General features: G+C 47.1%; 1 protein-coding gene and 1 long non-coding RNA gene across 9 annotated transcripts in view; one reads left to right on the plus strand and one right to left on the minus strand.

Moving 5' to 3' along the window:
• rap1gap2 (RAP1 GTPase activating protein 2) overlaps positions 1-20,616 on the minus strand; it is a 257,951-nt gene that overhangs the window by 35,863 nt on the left and 201,472 nt on the right. For all 8 annotated transcript variants that reach the window (XM_033045634.1, XM_033045635.1, XM_033045633.1 and 5 more), the window contains 9 exons: positions 20,396-20,608; positions 16,731-16,834; positions 14,173-14,251; positions 11,703-11,756; positions 7,003-7,086; positions 5,938-6,038; positions 3,440-3,569; positions 2,301-2,456; positions 660-731 (listed from right to left, as the gene is read on the minus strand). In XM_033045634.1, coding sequence (XP_032901525.1) covers positions 660-731; positions 2,301-2,456; positions 3,440-3,569; positions 5,938-6,038; positions 7,003-7,086; positions 11,703-11,756; positions 14,173-14,251; positions 16,731-16,834; positions 20,396-20,608 — 993 coding nt within the window. The remainder of the gene's footprint in view (positions 1-659; positions 732-2,300; positions 2,457-3,439; positions 3,570-5,937; positions 6,039-7,002; positions 7,087-11,702; positions 11,757-14,172; positions 14,252-16,730; positions 16,835-20,395; positions 20,609-20,616) is intronic.
• LOC116988761 lies at positions 4,573-15,030 on the plus strand. The gene is made up of 3 exons (XR_004416064.1): positions 4,573-4,583; positions 14,683-14,685; positions 14,918-15,030. It is a non-coding gene; the product is annotated as an uncharacterized LOC116988761 (long non-coding RNA).

Genomic DNA, 20,616 nt, shown 5'->3' on the forward strand with positions numbered 1-20,616 from the left:
GAGGGTGAATGCCTCGGCTGAATAGTCTTTTGTCCAGAGTGCGGGAATCAAGAACCAGACAACACTGTTCAACTCTGCCTGTCCCGCCGGGTTAACCGACAGCCCTGGACTGACGGGACCAGCCCGGAGCAGTGGAGTTAGCGCTCCTTCTCCGCGTTGGCTGTAAGCCTGGGCCGCCACTGCTCCAGGCCGGTGCTTCATCAGTCCAGGGTCACCCCGGACATCTCCGACGGCCCCCGGACAGGGGTGGGACACTCGGGAGGGGACGGGGACGGTCCGGTAGCAATTCAGCAGCGTTTGCAGTGCCGGAGACCCATCTTCGACCCTGACTGCGGATGAAACGCAGGTCTGTATACACGCAGCAGCACAGCTGCCGAGAATGTTTATCGCGAGTGACCTTTGACAAATCCCATGATTCCTTGCGTTTTTCGGAATACTGAACTCGCTTATACACTTGTACTGTATCTGAGATGCTCATCTAATATGTATCTAAGTGCTTACCGTATGTAAAGTGATACGTGTACTGAACTGGTTACGGAAATGGATTTCACGGTACCTCGGTACGTGAGGCAAATTAAGCACCAGATCCAAACCGTCTCTCATCCCACTGTTGTTCAATATCCAAAAAAGCTAACTGCGCATGAATTTGGTGATCTTACCTTCTTGAAGAGCGCTGGGCTCGGTAACGGGGGGCCAAAGCGGCGGACATCTTCGCGAGCAGTGACCGAAACCTGCCGAGAGTTAAGGAAGTTAACACGAGTGTTGTCTGAATTAATCTACACCTATGTCAATGAGACGGTCTTCATCCAAACATTGGTCAACTCAACATCAACTCTGACCACAGCGGTGAAGAATGCAAAATATGGGAACCAACCAGAGAAGGAATCTACCAGTAAACAAATCTTTGTGTGTTATCATAAGATCATAAGTGATAGGAGAAGAATTAGGCCATTCAGCCCATCAAGTCTACTCCACCATTCAATCATAGCTGATAGCCAATAGATAGCCCTCCTAACCCCATTCTCCTGCCTTCTCCCCAGAACCTCCGTACCAACCGAGAAGTTATAGGAGGAGAATTAGGCCATTCGGCCCATCAAGTCTGCTTCGCCATTCAATTATTGGCTGATCTATCTCTCCCTCCTAACCACATTCTCCTGCCTTCTCCCCATAACCCCTGACACCCGTACTAATCAAGAACGTGTCAATCTCCGCTTTAAAAATACCCAATGACTTGGCCTCCACAGCCTTCTGCGGCAATGAAATCCACAGATTCACCACCCTCTGGCTAAAGAAATTCCTCCTCATCTCCTTTCACTGCCACCACTTGCCACAAGGTGAATTAGTTTACTGGCAGAATGTGACAATTTGGACCAAAGTCTGCCCGTTCCCATAGAGATGGGGGGATTTCTCCCAGGATAAACGGTTAGTCATTGAAGCCAGAGAATGGGAGAAATGTCTCTACTCCATTCTCGGCCAGAGTGGGGGTACCAGGCATGACTCAATCAGCATCAATGGTGCCAAAGAGATCTTCAGGTTCTTGGCGATAATATTACCGACGACCTGTTGTGGGCCAATAACACTGAAGCGACAGACAAGAAGGCGCGGCTACGCCTCTACATCCTCAGGAGACTGGGGAAATTCGGCGTGTCTCTTACAGTGACTCTTACAAACTTCTCCAGATGCTCCATAGAAAGCATACTGTCGGATTGCACCGCAGCTTGGTTTGGGAATATCTCTGCCCAAGACCGCAAGCAATTGCAGAAAGTTAAAGATGTAAAGATGTTCATTGCACACACCAGACTCCCCACCACTAACTCCATCTACACTACAGACTGCCTCGAAAAAGCAGCCAACATAATCAGACTTGTTCCTACTTCTCCCCGCTCCCATCCTGTAGATGATACAGAAGACTCCCATGTCCCAGAGACTCAGGAACAGCTTCCTCCCCTCTGTTATCAGGCTTCTGAACGGTCCTTCCATAAGCTAGGGTACCGTCCCATTCACCTCTACCCCATTGCGGACATTGGACTTTGTCTCTGGAACTGGTGTGCTCAAGTTAGAATGGTGGATAATCCTTTTATTTTGTAACCATGACCTAGTTTTACTGTTAATCAAGTTTCTGTGCAGTCTTGTCATCTGAGAATGTAAAAGCTGTACCGAAGTCGTGCTCAGGAGCTCAGCTGTAATAAAATCATCCGTTACTTCGAGCACCAACTCCGCGCGGCCTTTCCATTTGCTGCTACAGTCCCCTCCTGCTATGATTTTTCAATGTTTTATGAATAATTTTCAATGCCGTTTACCTTGTACGTTGCCTCACTCTCTGCGGTTGGCTCGAGCTGCACCACGATGTAGGCGTGAAGGAAGTTTGAGGCGATCATGTCAGGAACGAACGGAGTGTTTTCCTCTTGAAACACGAGGGCCACAATGTCATTCCCGATGTGCCGCTTCCGCTGCAGCTGCCATGGAGACAACAGACAATCAGCCCGTGTAGGCCCAGCGGTAGAGTTGCTGCCTCACAGCGCCAGAGACCCGGGTTCCATCCTGACTACGGGTGCTGTCTGTGTGGAGTTTGCATGTTCTCCCCGTGACCGCGTGGGTTGTCTCCGGGTGCTCCGGTTTCCTCCCACACTCCAAAGATGTACAAAGATTTGTCGGTTAATCGCCTTCGGTAAAATTGTAAAATTTCTCCCGTGTGTGTAGGTCAGTGCTAGTGGACGGGGTGATCGCTGGTCGGCATGCACCCGGTGGGCCGAAGAGCCTGTTTCCACGCTGAATCTCTAAAGTATTTGTGTATGCAAGCAAAGAATCTCACTGTGCTTAGTCACATGTGACAATAACTCATTCACTCATTCACTCATTCATTCATTCATTCATTCATTCATTCATTCATTCATTCATTCATTCATTCACTCATTCATTCACTCACTCACTCATACATTCATTCACTCACTCAGTCTCTGACACTCCAGAGAAGACAATCCAAATTTGTCCAGCCTGTCCTTACAGTTAACTTTCTCTAGCCCAGGCATCATTCTGGTCAACTTCCTCTGAATCTCTGGACTGTTTAGACTTCAGAGATACGGCGCGGAAACAAGCCCTTTGGCCCACTGTGTCTGCCCCGACCAGCGATCACCCTGTACACTAGGACTATCCCACACACTAGGGCCAATTTACAATTTTTACAGAAGCCAATTGATCTACAAACCTGTACATCTTTGGAGTGTGGGTGGAAACCGGAGCACCCGGAGAAAACCCACGGGGGGTCACAGGAAGAACGTACAAACTCCCTACAGACAGCTCCCGTAGTCAGGATCGAACCCGGGTCCCTGGCCGTGCAAGGCAGCAACTCTACCGCTGTGCCACCGTGCCGGACGTGACGGTATCTTGGTGACGGGATGAGTGGTGACGCTGGGGGCACCGAGCGCTCTGGGAAACTCACCTGCTGCGTGTCTCCCTCTGTGAACGGCAACTTTGTGGAGACGTGGAACATTATCTCTCGGTCCTTGAAGACGGTGTAGATGGACTCAGACCCGGTCTGGCCATGCGCCACATCAAGGCCTCCACGGAAGCTGGAACGGCAAGGAATTTGACAGCCACTTTACACCTTCCTTCAGTGACGCTGAGCGGGGAAAAGTTTAACGGAAATGTGCGGGGCCAAGGTTTTTTCACCGAGGCTGGAACGAGCTGCCGGGGGCTGGTGGTGGTGGAGGCAGATACGATAGTGGTGTTTGAGACACTTTGGATCGGGACGTGGATATGTAGGGAATGGAAAAGTGTTAAGATGAGAATTAGTCTTAGCTCGACACAGACAGTGATTCAATAGTGTTTTATTTGTCACGTATTCAACCTCATATATTACACATGCGGGCGCCATTTCCAAAGTCCAAAGTGGGGTCGGCCCGAGCGCTCGATGTACTGGAGCAGTGCCCATGAACCGCCGAGCCTTCAGGTCCTCCGGGCGGGCACCGCGGCCACGGCCCCTCGGGAAGGGCTTCTGCCGCGCGGCGCCCATTGTGTAGGTATGTTGCAAAGCTTACCTGAAACGTCGCTGAAAATCTGTCCCAGCCCGTGTGCGCGATTTTGGCGCCATTTAGAGGGGGGCGGGATTAAAACGCGATTTTCCCTAGGCTGTTCAAATAGAGGTTTTTCAGCCTAGTTAATTATTAACTAAAAATCGCTGGAAGATTCCCTCGCTTGAGCTATTATTAGTTTTAAGGGCTTTATTAAATTGTTATAGTAGGTTAAAAATTAACCTCTAAACCCCCGACCGCCGACAACGGGCCAGATCTCATACAGGGGAAAACGGAAGGTATGCTGTTTATTTTTACGTTAAAAAGGGCTTCTTAAGATCCCTTTATAGAAAGTTTAATGTTGCGAGTAGCTAATTTTGGGCCCATTATATCCCGCAGTATTTTTCTGGGAATTTGAGGGCACAAATCTACCGCAATGTGAACGTTCTAAACCAGCGCGTTCACAGGATCCCACTAGAAAGTTGATTTAAATGGACTTTAATTTACAGCAATTGAACACTAAATTCCTTCCATTTGGCCTATAAATTAATGTAAATGAGATTTAAAAATCATGTTTTGTTGTGAATTATTTGTGAATATTATTTGGACACTTAGGCTATTTAAAAATGTTAATAATTTATTAAGAAATGGATAGATGTTTAGATCTAGTAATTGAAGTTTGAAATTAGCTACAATTAGGTAACTAACTAATTATATGCTTTAATTTCAGGTCATCCAAGTAAGATTATTTTATATTTGTTTCAGAATGCTTCAATCTATGATAACTGAAAATTTCATTCAGTTCTCTTAATTTTTAAGAAAGTTATGGGCTTTTGACTGTCCACGATCACAGCTTTTTTGTTATGTCCATAGAAAATCAATAGGGAACAAGATGCTAATTTCCGAGTATTTATGCTTTATCTGATGGGATAAATTGCAGACTTGATTTTTTAAATCTCAAAATGTTGTAACATTGCTACATTATGGGCCGAAGGGCCTGTCCCTGTGCTGCGCTGTACTGTTGTGGAGCTAGCAATGAACGACTCGTTTTAGTGTCGTTCTGCTGAGTCACACTATCTGGATCACCTCTCCCACAGCCAACAATGGACCATTGTGTGACATTACATGATTACAATCGGGCCACTTACAGAGTATAGATACATGACCAGGGGAGATACATGATTCTGAAGAAGGGTCTCGACCCGAAACGTCACCTGTTTCCTTCGCTCCATAGGTGCTGCCTCACCCGCTGAGTTTCTCCAGCATTTTTGTCTACCATAATTAGGGAATAACGTTTAGTGCAAGGTAAAGTCAGTAAAGTCCAATTAAAGATAGTCCGAGGATCCCTGATGAGGTAGACAGTAGATCAGCACTGCTCTCTGGTTGTATTAGGATGGTTCAGTTACCTGATAAACAGTGATGATGATGCTGCCTGACCCGCTGGGTTACTCCAGCACTTGGTGTCTCTCTGTGAGTGTATTCAAGGCTGGGCTCCATACAGTACATCTTTGAAGGGATGAGGAAGGGGGCAGGACTGTCAAAGATGAGGAGCATGAAAGGCAGGCATCAGGAATAAGATCTCTTCCCCTCCCATTCCCCGCATTCTTAATTTCACAGTGGCACAGCGGTAGAGTTGCTGCCTCACAGCGCCGGAGACCCAGGTTCGATTGTGACCACGGGCGCAGTCTGTATGGAGTTTGTACCTTCTCCCCGTGACCTGCGTGGCTTTACTCCGAGTTCTTCGGTTTCCTCCCACACTCCAAAGGCATACAGGTTTGTAGGTTTATTGGCTTTGGTATAAAAGTCAATTGCCCCTAATGTGTGTAGGATAGTGTCAGTGTGCGGGGATGGTGGGTGGATGCGGACTCGCTGGGCCAAAGGGCCTGTTTCCACGCTGTATCTCTAAACTAAACTAAACTAAACTCACCCTTTGAAATCCTGGAGCACCACTGTGTCTCCAAGCAAGTGAAGGAATTCTTTAAATTCAGGGCTTTCATCATTGTTGCCGAATAGTTCTGCTTCTGTCGTCTGAAAAACAGGAATGACGCAACTTAACAATTCAGAATAAACACAAAATGAAAGGTTGCATAAACAGGGAACTGCAGATGCTGGTTTCTACCAAAGATAGACACAACGTGCTGGAGTAATTCAGCGGTTCAGGCAGCATCTGTGGAGAAAAAGAGTGGGTGACGTTTCGGGTCAGGACCCTTCTTCAATTACCTCCTTCTTTCATAAGTAGACAAAAATGCTGGAGAAACTCAGCAGGTGCAGCAGCATCTATGGAGCATCGGCCCGAAACGTTGCCTATTTCCTTCGCTCCATAGATGCTGCTGCACCCGCTGAGTTTCTCCAGCACTTTTGTCTACCTTTGATTTTCCAGCATCTGCAGTTCCTTCTTAAACACCTCCTTCTTTCAGTCTGAAAGGAATTGCCCTCTCTCTCTGACCCTCCCCCACTGTAGTCATCATTCTAGTTTCATTGTCCACCTGCTGAGTTTCACTGTCCGCATCACTCATTGTCACCTTCCCCACAGGCAACAATGGACCATTGTGGGCTCCACCTTTCCTTGATCATAGTTGCTTTTTGCGTATTTTTCATTCATTAGTTCTATGTACCTTTTCATATCTCTCGTTTCCATCTCCCCCCGACTCTCAGTCTGAAGAAGGGCCTCGAACCGAAACGTCACCCATTCCTTTTCTCTAGGGATGCTGCCTGACGTGCTGAGGTACTCCAGCTTTTTGTGTCCACCTATCACTTGCCTGGCTTTGTCCAGCACCCATTGTTCCTCCTGCTTTCTCTCCACCTCACTACAATCAGTCTGAAGAAGGGTCCCGACCCAAAGCGTCACCTATCCATGTTCTCCAGAGATGCTGCCTGACCTGCTGAATTACTCCAGCACTTTGTGTCTAACTTGTAAAGGGAAGTGACTTTGATGAATGCCAGTCTGTTCCAATGTAGATTTTGTTTTTTAAATTAAACATTCATTACTCACCTGCCTGGCCTTCTGATAAATCACCCCAAACTTGAACTTGTCATTGATCTCATGTTCATCATATTCGACTATTAGCTGGGATGCCTTGGAGAAAATGAGACAAGTTGTTAGATTAACCCTTGACAAGAATGGCCTTGCAAAGTTATTCCCTCCCACGGTCTCCACTGATTTCTCTGGAACGCCGGAGGTTGAGGGGAGACCTTTAGACTTTAGAGAACCAGCGCGGAAACAGGCCCTTCTGCCCACCGAGTCCGCACCGACCAGCGATCCTTGTTCACTAACACTATCCTACACACACTAGGGACGATTTACAATTTTACTGAAGCCAATTAACCTACCAACCCGCACGTCTTTGGAATGTGGGAGGAAACCGGAGCACCCGGAGAAAACCCACGCAGTCACAGGGAGAACGTGCTGCTCTATGATAATTAAAAATTAAATGAGATGCATTTATCCAGTTGTTTTTGTTTTAATTTTAATTCCCGTCTGTCAGAGTGGCTTTACCAACTGAGTCACAGTGTCGTCCCTATGTTCTATGTGCTATATTTTATTTGCATAGAGTAAAACCTGACGAATCTCTGTATATCCTGCAGGTTAAAGAACAACAGTGAGTTGTGGGCCAAAGGGCCTGCTCCTGTGCTGTATGACAATAGACAATAGACAATAGACAATAGGTGCAGGAGTAGGCCATTCGGCCCTTCGAGCCAGCACCGCCATTCAATGTGATCATGGCTGATCATCCCCAATCAGTACCCCTTTCCTGCCTTCGCCCCATATCCCCTATCTTTAAGAGCCCTATCTAGCTCTCTCTTGAAAGCATCCAGAGAATCTGCCTCCACCGACCTCTGAGGCAGAGAATTCTCTGTGAGAAAAAGTGTTTCCTCGTCTCTGTTCTAAATGGCTTACTCCTTATTCTCAAACTGTGGCCCCTGGTTCTGGACTCCCCCAACATTGGGAACATGTTTCCTGCCTCTAGTGTGTCCAAGACCCTTAACAATCTTATATGTTTCAATATGTATTGTTCTATATTCTACGCTCTATAAAAGTTGGTGATGTACAGGTAACATTGCCGAGAAAGTAAGTAACACTCCAGCTAGATCAGTAGGTGCCACAGCAGTGGAGTTGCTGCCTCACAGCGCCAGAGACCCAAGTACGATCCTGTACAGAGCTGTCTGTGCAGAGTTTTTACATTCTCCCTGTGACCTGTGTGGGTTTTCTCTGGAAGCTCAGGTTTCCTCCCACACACCGTAGACATACAGGTTTGTATGTTAATTGGCTTGGTATAATTGTAAAATTGTCCTGGTTATGTGTATAGGATAGTATTAGTGAGCAGGGATCGCTGGTCGGCACAGACTCGATGGGCCAAAGTGCCTGTTCCCACACTGTATCTCTAAATTAAACTAAACTATACTAAACTCCAAAGATGTACATGTTTGTGGGCTAATTGTCTTGGTATAATTGTAAAATTGTCGCTCGTGTGTGTAGGGTAGTGTTAGTGTGCGGGGTTTGTTGGTCGGCGTGGACTCTGTGGGCCGAAGGGCCTGTTTCTGCACTGTATCTCTAAATGAAACTAAACTAAAAGAAATCAGACTCCTGGTTTACAAGGAAGGGTGAGGCTGGGATAAGAATAGAATCAATCAAAGATAACACATCTGATTGTCATTTATCCCCAGGCATGAGTCCTGTACAAGCTGACAAGATAAAATACTTGGCATGACTTCTGTACAAACTGACACGATAAAAACTCCCTTGTTTCACTCTGTCACCACGAGACACTATTTTGGAATCCGGGCATTCCAAACAAGTCATTTAGAACAAGTTCCGATTTCTGTGTCTTCTTCGTTCAGGCCAATGTCAGGTACGATCTGTGTCCGCAATCAAAAACATCCGAGCTCGAATTCTACTGGGAAAGAGTGTGGGAACCCAGTGGTTCAGGAGCAGTTAAGGATCTGTTTCCATGGTGTATATCTAAACTAAACTAAACTAAAGTAAGGTGAAGGAAGGAACTGCAGATGCTGGTTTACACCGAAGATAGACATAAGATGTCGGAACAACTCAGGGGGACAGGCAGCATCTCTGGAGAGAAGGAATGGGTGACGTTTTTCGGGTCGAGACCCTTTTTCGGACTAAAGTAAACTAGAAAGCATAGCTTTAAGGTGACGGGGCAAAATTTGAAGGTGATGTGCGGGGCAGGTTTTTTTACACAGAGGATGACGGGTGTTACCAGGGAGGGCCTGTTCCTGTACTGAACTGCTTCTTATTGATATCCAGTCATATAGCAAGAAACAGGCCCTGCGGCCCAACTTGCCCATGCCAACCAACATGTCCCATCTACACCAGTCCCAGCTGCCTGCTTTTGCACCATATCCTTTCCTATCCATGTACTTGTCCAAATGTTTTTTAAATGTTGTTATAGACCCTGCCTCTACAACCTTATTTGGCAGCTTGGTCCATATACCCATATACTTTATCTGTGTGAAAAAGTTGCTCCTCGGGTTCCTATTAAATCTTTCCCCTCTCACCTTAAACCTATGTTCTCTGGCTCTTGATGCCCTTACTCTGGGTAAAAGACTCTGTGCATCCACCCTATCTATTCCAATTGATTGATTAATTAAGAGATACAGCATAGAAACAGGCCCTTCGGTCCACCGAGTCCGCTCTGACCATCGATCACCCATTCATGCGTATTCTATGTTTTCCCACTTCCTCATCCACTCCCTAAACACTAGGAGCAAGTTACAGAAGCCAATTAACCTAAAGACCCGCACTTCTATGGGATATAGAAACATAGAAACATAGACAATAGGTGCAGGAGTAGGCCATTCGGCCCTTCGAGCCTGCACCGCCATTCAATATGATCATGGCTGATCATCCAACTCAGTATCCTGTACCTGCCTTCTCTCCATACCCCCTGATCCCTTTAGCCACAAGGACCACATCTAACTCCCTCTTAAATACAGCTAATGAACTGGCCTCAACTACCTTCTGTGGCAGAGAATTCCAGAGATTCACCACTCTCTGTGTGAAAAATGTTTTTCTCATCTCGGTCCTAAAAGATTTCCCCCTTATCCTTAAACTGTGACCCCTTGTTCTGGACTTCCTCAACATCGGGAACAATCTTCCTGCATCTAGCCTGTCCGACCCCTTAAGAATTTTGTAAGTCTCTATAAGATCCCCCCTCAATCTTCTAAATTCTAGCGAGTACAAGCCGAGTCTATCCAGTCTTTCTTCATATGAAAGTCCTGACATCCCTGGAATCAGTCTGGTGAACCTTCTCTGTACTCCCTCTATGGCAAGAATGTCATTCCTCAGATTAGGAGACCAAAACTGTACGCAATACTCCAGGTGTGATCTCACCAAGACCCTGTACAACTGCAGTAGAACCTCCCTGCTCCTATACTCAAATCCTTTTGCTATGAATGCTAACATTGCATTCGCTTTCTTCACTGCCTGCTGCACCTGCATGCCTACTTTCAATGACTGGTGTACCATGACACCCAGGTCTCGTTGCATCTCCCCTTTTCCTAATCGGCCACCATTCAGATAACAGTCTACTTTCCTGTTTTTGCCACCAAAGTGGATAACCTCACATTTATCCACATTATACTGCATCTGCCATGCATTTGCCCACTCACCCAGCCTATCCAAGTCACCATGCAGCCTCCTAGCATCCTCCTCACAGCTAACACTGCCCCCCAGCTTTGTGTCATCCGCAAACTTGGAGATGTTGCATATGGGAGGAAAGGCACGTGGTCACAGGGAGAACGTGCAAACTCCACACACAGACAGCACCCGAGGACATGATCGAACGCGGGTCGCTGGCGCTGTGAGGCAGTGGCTCTAACAACTGCACCACTGTGTCGTCCCTATGTTCTATGTGCTATATTTTATTTGCATAGATATTAGCTCTAGATATTGTATTTTTTTAGTGGCGATACCAACTGGTGCTGAGGTCATCTGGTGCTGAGGATACAGACATGAGATGATGTTACAGGAGGGAAACTAATATCATACATAAAATGAGACCACTTGTACATAGTGTCATAGAGTCAAATTTGCCCACTCTGCCCAACATGTCCCATCTACACTAGTCCCACTATTTTATTGGGATTTTATTGGTTTGGGAACAGCTCCATCCAAGACCGCAAGAAATGGCAGTGAATTGTGGACGCAGCCCAGACCATCACACAAACCAACCTCCCTCCCATTGACTCCATTTACACTTCACGCTGCCTCGGCAAGGCCAGAGCATAATCAAGGACCAGTCGCACCCTGGCCACTCCCTCTTCTCCCCTATCCCATCAGGCAAGTTGTACGGAAGTGTGAAAACGCACACCTCCAGATTCAGGGACCGTTTCTTCCCAGCTGTTATCAGGCAACTGAACCATCCTATCACCAACTAGACTACTATTGGCCTCATTGGAGACCCTCGGAGTATCTTGGATCGGACTTTACTGGCTTTACCTTGCACTAAACATTATTTATCATACACTGTGGATGGCTCGGTTGTAAGTTGACTGGTTAGCACGCAACAAAAGGTTTTCACCGTACCTCAGTACACATGAGAATAAACCCAACTCAGACTCACCTGCCCACATTTGGCCCAGAACCTGCTCAGCCTTTCCTATCCACGTACCTGTCCAAATGTCCCTTAAACATAGTGGCGCACACACTAACGGCTGAAGGACATTGCTGCTTACCTTTGGGTAAAGTACAGGAGAGAATTTTGTGCTGGTCACGTCATCACACAGGAGCTGAGGGAGAGACAATTATCGATTAGAGTACTTCAACCCTCCACCAACTTTTATTGCAAGATTATACAAATATAATTTTAACCATGTCACTGTCTACAAATATTCCAGGGTCCAGGAGTTCCTGCTCAATGATTGCCTATGGTTTTGCTAATGGAGTATTTTACAATGGAGATTCATTTTTAAGACCCATTAGATGAGGAGCATCTTGAAAAATCCTCGGCCTTGTCTTCCGATTGCCACATAATGCGGGCTAACGTCAAAGGAATTGGGTGAGTGGTCTGGAGTCGAAGATTCCAATCCTCCTCAACATCTGGGCATCTTTAAATTCAGTCAGTTAATTAATCGTGTATAAAGCAGAAACACGGCAGATCAGGCAACATCTAGGACGACAGATGGCACAATGGGCTAAGTGTTCGGCTGGCGACCGGAAGGTAGCCGGTTCGAATCCCGCTTGGAGTGCATACTGTCGTTGTGTCCTTGGGCAAGACACTTCACCCACCTTTGCCTGTGTGTGAATGTGTGTGAGTGATTGGTGGTGGTCGGAGGGGCCGTAGGCGCAGATTGGCAGCCACGCTTCCGTCAGTCTGCCCCAGGGCAGCTGTGGCTACAGAAGTAGCTCACCACCACCGAGTGTGACTGAGGAGTGAATGAATAATGCGATGTAAAGCGCCTTGAGTATTAGAAAGGCGCTATATAAATCCCATCCATTATTATTATTATTATTATGAAGAAAGGGACTGCAGATGCTGGTTTACATCGAAGATAGACACAAAAAGCTGGAGTTACCAAGCGGGTCGGGCAGCATTTCTGGAGAAAAGGAATAGGTGATGTTTCTGGACGGGACCCCATCCTCAGACTGAGAGTCAGGGGAGAGGGAAACTAGAGGCATGAAAAGGTGCAGAACAAATCCGAGCCGGCACCGATGGCCAAAGAAAGGTGGAGCCACAATGGTCCATTGTTGGCTGTGGAAAAGAGGACAATGAAGGGATACAAAGAGTAGGGACCCTCCTTCAGACTTCTTGCAACATTAACCGGTTGCATCACGACCTAGATCGGCAACTGGGATGCCCAGGGACAAAGGAGATTACTGGACACTGCCCGGTCCATCGCAGGTACTGACCTCCCCACCATCAAAGGGATCTACAGGAGTCGCTGCCTCAAAAAGGCAGCCAGCATCATCAGAGACCCACACCACCCCTACCATCGGGAAGAAGGTTCAGGAGTCTGAAAACCGTGACCTCCAGGTCTTTCAAACAACCATACTTGAACACTGCTCAAGTAAACAAAACTGAACAATGGACTGTCTTTGGTTGAGGTGAGGACTTTGGGCTCTCTGCATTGGAGTTATTAATGTGTTGTTTTGGCCTTGGTTTGGCACTCAGGATTTTATACTTTTTGCACTAATATTGGGGCTGTTCCTGTCCAGTACTGTTTTTGGATCGATTGATTGAAAGATCTGACATGGACACAGACCCTTCGGCCCACCAAGTCCGTGCCGACCACTGATCACCCATTTACACTAGTTCTATGTTATCCCACTTCCACATCCGCTCCTAATGCCCCTGTCCCACTTAGGGAACCTGAATGGAAACCTCTGGAGACTTTGCGCCCCACCCAAGGTGTCCGTGCGGTTCCCGGAGGTTCCTGGAGGTTTTTGTCAGTCTGCTTCCCTACCTTCTTCCACTACCTGCAACCTCCGGCAACCACCTGCAACCTCCGGGAACCGCACGGAAACCTTGGGTGGGGCGCAAAGTCTCCAGAGGTTTCCATTCAGGTTCCCTAAGTGGGACAGGGGCATTACACACTGGGAGATCAATGTATATTGTGTTGTTTAGGAAGGAGCCACGGATACTGGCTTCAACTGAAGGTAGACACAAAAAGCTGAAGTAAGTCAGAGGGTCAGGCAGCACCTCTGGAGAAAAGGAATAGATGACACTTTGGATAGAGACTCTTCCTCACACCCTGTGGTGAAAAGGAATAGGTAGCATTTCGGGTCTAGACCCTTGTGTTTACAGGCCTGTAAAGCTGCCTCAACTAATAATGGCATTGTTCCGCTGTCGGTGTATATGACAATGAAAGACTCTTGACTTGTCACGTGGCTCTCAGTCTCTCGCACACTGCCACGGTTCTCTCCGGCACTGCCGGCTGGCTGCAAGTGCATTCGGCCCATCTTGATGTACTAGCCTTGTCGGATGCAACCCCACATAAACCATCACACCCGATGAATAGGTATCGATATGACAATAGACACACAATGCTGGAGTAACTCAGCGGGACAGGCAGTATCTCTGGAGAGAGGGAATGCGTGATGTTTCGGGTTGCGACCCTTCTTCAGAAATATATATCGGTCTGTGGGGCACTCAAGCGCTGCTAAGAATTAATGATACCAATAGTATGGTTCCCTTAACTTATTCACCTTTGCAATAAGTGGTATGCTTGGCAGTTGTGGAGCTCCAGCCAGAGGGAGCCGCTCGTGAATTGTTTTGGATTTGGACCTAAGATAGCAAAAGAAAATAATTATTGGTTTAGTTCAGAGATACAGCGCAGAAACAAGGCCCTTCGGCCCACCGAGTCCGCGCCGACCAGCGATCCCCGCACACTGATACTTTCCGACACACACTAGGGACAATTTACAATTTTATCAAAACCAATCAACCTACAAACCTGTATGTCTTTGGAGTGCAGGAGGTAACTGGTGAACCCAGGGAAAACCCACGCATGTCACGGGGAGAACGTACATACTCCGTATAGACAGCACCTGTAGTCAGGATGGAAACCAGGTATCTCGCGTTGGGAGGCAGCAACTCTACTGCTGCGCCACCGTGCCGCCCGTACTAAGCTAAACGATGGAATACTGTGTTTAGTTTTGGTCACACTACAAGAAGGAGGCCATTGAGCCAGAGAGAGTGCAGGGAAGATTTACGAGGATGTTGCCAGGACTCGAGGGCCTGAGCTATAGGGAGCGGTTTGGGCAGGCGAGGGCTTTATTCGTTGGAGCACAGGAGGCTGAGTGGTGATCTTGTAGAGGTGGACAAAATCATAAGGGGAGTAGTCATATCTCAATGAGTCTGAAGAAGGGTCTCGACCCGAAACTTCACCTATTCCTTCACTCGATAGATGCTGCCTCACCCGCTGAGTTTCTCCAGCATTTCTGACTACAGGGAAATAGATGGGGTGACTTCACAAAGACTTTTACCCAGAGTAGGGGAATCGAGAACCAGAGGTCATAGGTTTAAGGTGAGAGGGGAAAGACTTCATAGGAATTTGAAGGGTGACTTTTAGTGTAGTTTAGTTTATTGTCACGTGTACTGAGCTTTTTATTTGTGTGCTGTCCAGTCAGCGGAAAGACTATACATGATTACACTCATGTTAAAGGGTGATACAGTTGGTTGGCAGATGGATGGACGATGGTCAGAGATAAAATGAAGGCAAAATAATAGTTTGGAACTATAACAACTTCGATCACACATTCACACTCGCTTCATGTTATCTACCCCCTGTATCTACTTGCTCATCTACTCCCTGTACATTAGGGACAATTTTACAGAGGGCCGATTAACCTACAAGCCCGCATGTCTTTGGGATGTGGTAGGAAACCGGAGCAGCCGGAGGAAACCCAAACTCCACACACAGACAGCACCCAAGGTCAGGATTGAACCGGGGTCCCTGGGGCTGTGAGGCAGCAGCTCTACCCGCTGCACCACTGTGCCGCCCTTTGTTATTACATGAAACAAAGGAAGGTTTTGTTGAAGAAATAATGACTAAAGCCGATCTTGGTTTAGTTTGAGTTTAGCTTATTGTCACGTGTACCGAGGTACAGCGAAAAGCTTTTGTTGTATCAGCGGTAAGACAATACATGATTACAATCGGGCCATCCACAGTGTACAGATACAGGATAATGGGAATAACATGAATAACGTTTAATGCAGGATAAAGCCTGATTAAAGGTCGTCTGAGGATCGGCAATGAGGTAGATAGTAGCTTAGGACTGCTCGCTAGTTATTAGTGGTACTTCATAAAAGGCTGAACATTGAGCCATCTCATGGTATGTATTTTAGATATAAACTTAAAATTGCAGACTTTCATGAATACTAATGAAACCGAGAAAACATCTCCAAGACAAAACAAACCTTAAATCCTAACTGAAGACACCAAGATTGCTGGAGTCACGGACTGCGAGGAAGGAGGTCAAAGTATACAGCGGGATATAGATTGGCTACAGAAACGGGCAGAGAAACGGCAGATGGCGTTTAATGCGTGCAAGTGTGAGGTGTGAGAGAAGGCAGATGGTGGGCCCGCCTTCATTGATGGGGACGTTGCACATCAGAGCCAGGAAGCCATGATGCAGCTTTATAGGACAAGTTGGACCGCATTTCCAGTATTGCATTCAGTTCTGGTCACCCCATCACAGAAAGGATGTGGGGGCTATGGAAAGGGTGCAGAGGAGGTTTACCAGAGAGATGCTTGGATTAGGGGGATTAGTTACAGGGAGAGGTTGGACATACAGACATGGATTGTTTTTCTCTGGAACGCTGGAGGTTGAGGGGAGACTGATAGAGGCGTATAAAATTATAAGAGGCATAGATAAGGTAGACAGTCTGAACCTTTTTCCCCAGAAGGAAATATCAAATACTAGAGGGCAGAGCTCTAAGGTGAGAGAGGCAAGGTTTAAAGGAGATGTGCGGGGCAAGTTTTTTTACATAGGATGTGCACTCGCCACGTGGTGGAGGCAGATACGACAGTGGTGTTTAAGAGACAATTGGATGGCCACATGGATATGCAGGGAATGGAGGGATATGGATCATGTGCAGGCAGGTAAGAGTTGGTCTTGGCATCATGTTGGGCACAGACATTGTGGGCCGAAGGGCCTGCTCCTGTGCTGTACTGATCCATGTTCAAGCAACATCCTGGCGGAGATGCTAGTAAAAGTAAAGGAGACTTGATTGCGGAACTCCGTGCCGTCGCTATGGTTACCTGAGGATTATCTGTAGATATTCTTGGGCTTCACTATCTTCATGTTTGATGGAAACTATCAGGTTGCCATGGACACTGCACGAGGTGTAGAAATTCAAATGATCCTAAACAAAAATGCAAACAAGTTCAGATTGAGTCATAGAGTCACGGCAACAGGCCCTTCAGCCCAACTACCTCATGCCCCATCTACACTTGTCACACCTGCCCACATTTGTCCATATCCTTCTAAACCTATCCTATTCATTTACCTGTCTGAGTGTATTTTAAATGTTGTTATAGTTCCTGCCTCAACGACCTCCTTTGGCAGCTCGTTCCATACACCCACCGCCCCCCTCTGTGTGGAAACGTTGCCCCTCAGGTTCCTATTAAATCTTTCCTCTCTCACCTTAAACCTATGTCCTCCAGTTCTTGATTCCCCAACTCTGGGTAAAAAACTCTGTGCATTCACCCTATATACTCCGCTCATGATTTTATACACTATAAGATCACCCCTCACCCTCCTGCGCTCCAAGGAATAAGGTCCCAGCCTGCTCAACCTCTCCCTATAGCTCAGGCCCTCGAGTCCTGGCAACATCCTCGTAAATCATCTCATTACTCCTTCCAGCTTGACAACATCATTCACAGAGCAGGGTGACCAAAACTGAGCACAGTACTCCAAATGTGGCCTCACCAAGAGAGAGTTGGAGAAAACATGGAGAGATATTGATTAGTACAGGTGTCAGGTGATGGGGAGAAGGCAGGAGAATGGGGTTGAGAGGGAGAGATAGATCAGCCATGATTGAATGGCGGAGTAGACTTGATGGACCGAAAGGCCTAATTTTGCTTCTTTGTTTTAAAGTTTAGAGATACAGCGCGGAAACAGGCCTTTCGGCCCACCGGGTCCACGCCGACCAGCAATCCCCACATATTAACACTATCCTGCACACAGTAAGGACAATTTTTACATTTACCAAGCCAATTTACCTACATGCCTGTACGTCTTTGGAATGTGGGAGGAAACCAAAGATCTTGGAGAAAACCCACGCAGGTCACGGGGAGAAGGTACAAACTCCGTACAGACAAGCACCCGAAGTCGGGATCGAACCTGGATCTCCGGCGCTGCAAGCGCTGTACATCAGCAACTCTACCGCTGCGCCACCATGTCGCCCTATCACTTATCAACATGAGCTTATGTTATCCGGCTTATCCCTGCCTGAAGCAGATGTCATCATCTTCCCAATGGATAATGCAGGAGCAAATGGAAAGGCCACGCGGGGTTGGTATTCGATGTAACGGGCGATTTATCACAACCGGTGCGCACCAGGAGGCCAGTCAAAGCCGATCTTCTGAGCGTGACTCTGGTACAGCTTTTACATTCCCAGTTCACAAGATTACACACAAACCTGATTTATGGTAAAACTAGGTCTTGATGGCAGAATAAAGTTAATTAGGTAACATACTAGATTACAGAATAAAATGATGATCCACAAGTCTAACTTAGTTGGCAGTAGATTCAATTTTCTGTCACATTGATGGATGCACACTGTAAAATAATTAATGATGTTCCTCAAACTTGGGTGTCGGCACTTCTGCGTTCCATGTCTCTACTTCTGGGCTTTGTCCAGGGTTCGCTGTCACCACATTAGATCAAGCTACATCCCTGTTTATTAGTCATTAGCCCTCATTATTCCTTCCCCTCCGACAGGTAAACTGATTTATGGGGAAATATAAACTGCAATGTTAAAGGGACAGGGGACTGCGCTGGGAATAGTTGGGCAGGACTTTAATAGAGAAGGCGCAAACATGATGGGCTGACCTTTCTGTCCTGGGCCTCCTCCACTGTTAGAGCAAAGCCCAATGCAAATTGGAGGAACAGCACCTCATATATCACTTGGGCAGCTTACAACACAACGGAATGAATATTCCTTGTGTTGTAAGTAACCCTTGCTTTCCCTCTCTCTCCATCCCTCCCCCATCCTAGTTCTCCGACTAGTTTGACTGTCCTCCTGATTAAATTTTACTGCTTGCATGCCTTGTTGTCAACTTCCCCTCAGCTAACAATGATCCATTCTACTGTTCCTTGAGCTTCGTCGCCTTTGATCTCTCGTTTTCATGCCTTACCCTTCCATATCTCTAGTTTTCCTCTCCCCTGACTCTCAGTCTGAAGAAGGGTTTCAACCCAAAACATTACCTAATCCTTTTTTCTAGTTGCATTGATAAATTTAATTTCAAAAGAGGAAATGCACAGATAGTCAGACAGTCAAACGTCAGACAGTCTGAAGAGGGGTCTCGACTCGACAAGGCCCCTATTCCTTTTCACCAGAGATGTTGCCTGACCCGCTGAGTTACCCCAGCATTTTGTGTCTATTTTTGGCCTCCTTCTGTCGGTCTGATTCAAAGCTGCGTGGCATTTGCATTTGACCTCTCTCAGGCTCTGTGTGGGGGCTTTGGAATGCACAAGACCCAAAGTAGTTACAACAAATAGGCTACAATATGAAGGGAGCCCAGATAAGTACACAACCACAATCTGGGGCGTAACAGTGGCACAGCGGTAGTTGCTGACTCAGCACCAGAGACCCGGGTTCGATCCTGACCTCAGCTGCTGTCTGTATGAAGTCCGTACATTCTCCCCGTGATCTGCGTGGGTTTTCTCCGGGTGCTCCAGTTTGCTCTCACATTCCAAAGACGTACAGGTTAATTGGCTTTGGTAAAAATTGAAAATTGTCCATAGTGTGTAGGATAGTGCAAGTGTATGGGGTGATCGCTGGTCGGCGCGGACTTGGTGGGCGGAAGTGCCTGTTTCCACACTGTATCTCTAAAGTCTACAGAACTAAATTCACATAGTTCTTTGAGCATCTTTTTACATCTGCCCATCCTTCTGGACTGAGTATCAAATTCTGTTCAACTATTGGAAGTTGAGTCCCCGACCCGAAACGTCGCCCATCCATGTCCTCCAGAGATGCCGCCCGACCCACTGGGCTACTCCAGCACTTTGTGTCAACTTTGTTTGACCATGTTCCTTTAAGTCACCTCAGAAATTCGAGTGCCGTGTGAATAGGTTGCTTTAGATTTTTGGAGATACAGCGTGGAAACAGGCCCTTCGGCCCACCGAGTCCATTTGCCAACCAACGATCACCCCGTAACACTAGCACTATCCTACACACCTGGGACAACTTACAATTTACAGAAACCTTCAAACCTTCATGTCTTTGGGATGTGGGAGGAAACTGGAGCATCCATCGATAACCCACACAGGTCACGGGTAGAATGTACAAACTCCGTACAGACAGCACCCATAGTCAGGATCGAGCCCGGGTCTCTGGCGCTGTGAGGCGGCAACTCTACTGCTGCGCCACCGTGAAATTAAGCATGCGGGGAATGGGAGGGGAAGAGATTTTACTTCTGATGCCTGCCTTTCATGCCCTTCCACATCCCTTCAAAGATGTACTGTATGGAGCCCAGCCTTGAATACACTCATAGAGAGACACCAAGTGCTGGAATAACCCAGTGGGTCAGGCAGCATCATCATCACTGTTTATCAGGTAACTGAACCATCCTAATGCAACCAGAGAGCGGTCCTGAGCTACTATCTACCTCATCATGGACCTTAACTGTGAGCGGACTTGACCATGCCTGAAACGGTATTTCCTTATCGTGTATCTTTACACTGTAAATGGGCACTGTACCTTGTGGAGGAAGTGCTTCCTGTAGGCCCTGGCCGTGCTGTTACATTCCAGTTTGTAGCCAAACGTGGTGGGACTGAGATTCTCAATCAGATCCTCCTCGAACAAGCTGCTCTCTGAAGAGGTCGGGGTGATGGCAGTCTCGACGCCTTCGATCCAGTACCCCCCAAACTGAGGCAGGATGACCGACTGGAAAGGCCCCTCTTTCTCTATTACCTGGAACG

Source organism: Amblyraja radiata, chromosome 28 (assembly GCF_010909765.2).
Source record: "Amblyraja radiata isolate CabotCenter1 chromosome 28, sAmbRad1.1.pri, whole genome shotgun sequence".
In the NCBI taxonomy this organism is placed as follows: Eukaryota; Metazoa; Chordata; class Chondrichthyes; order Rajiformes; family Rajidae; genus Amblyraja; species Amblyraja radiata.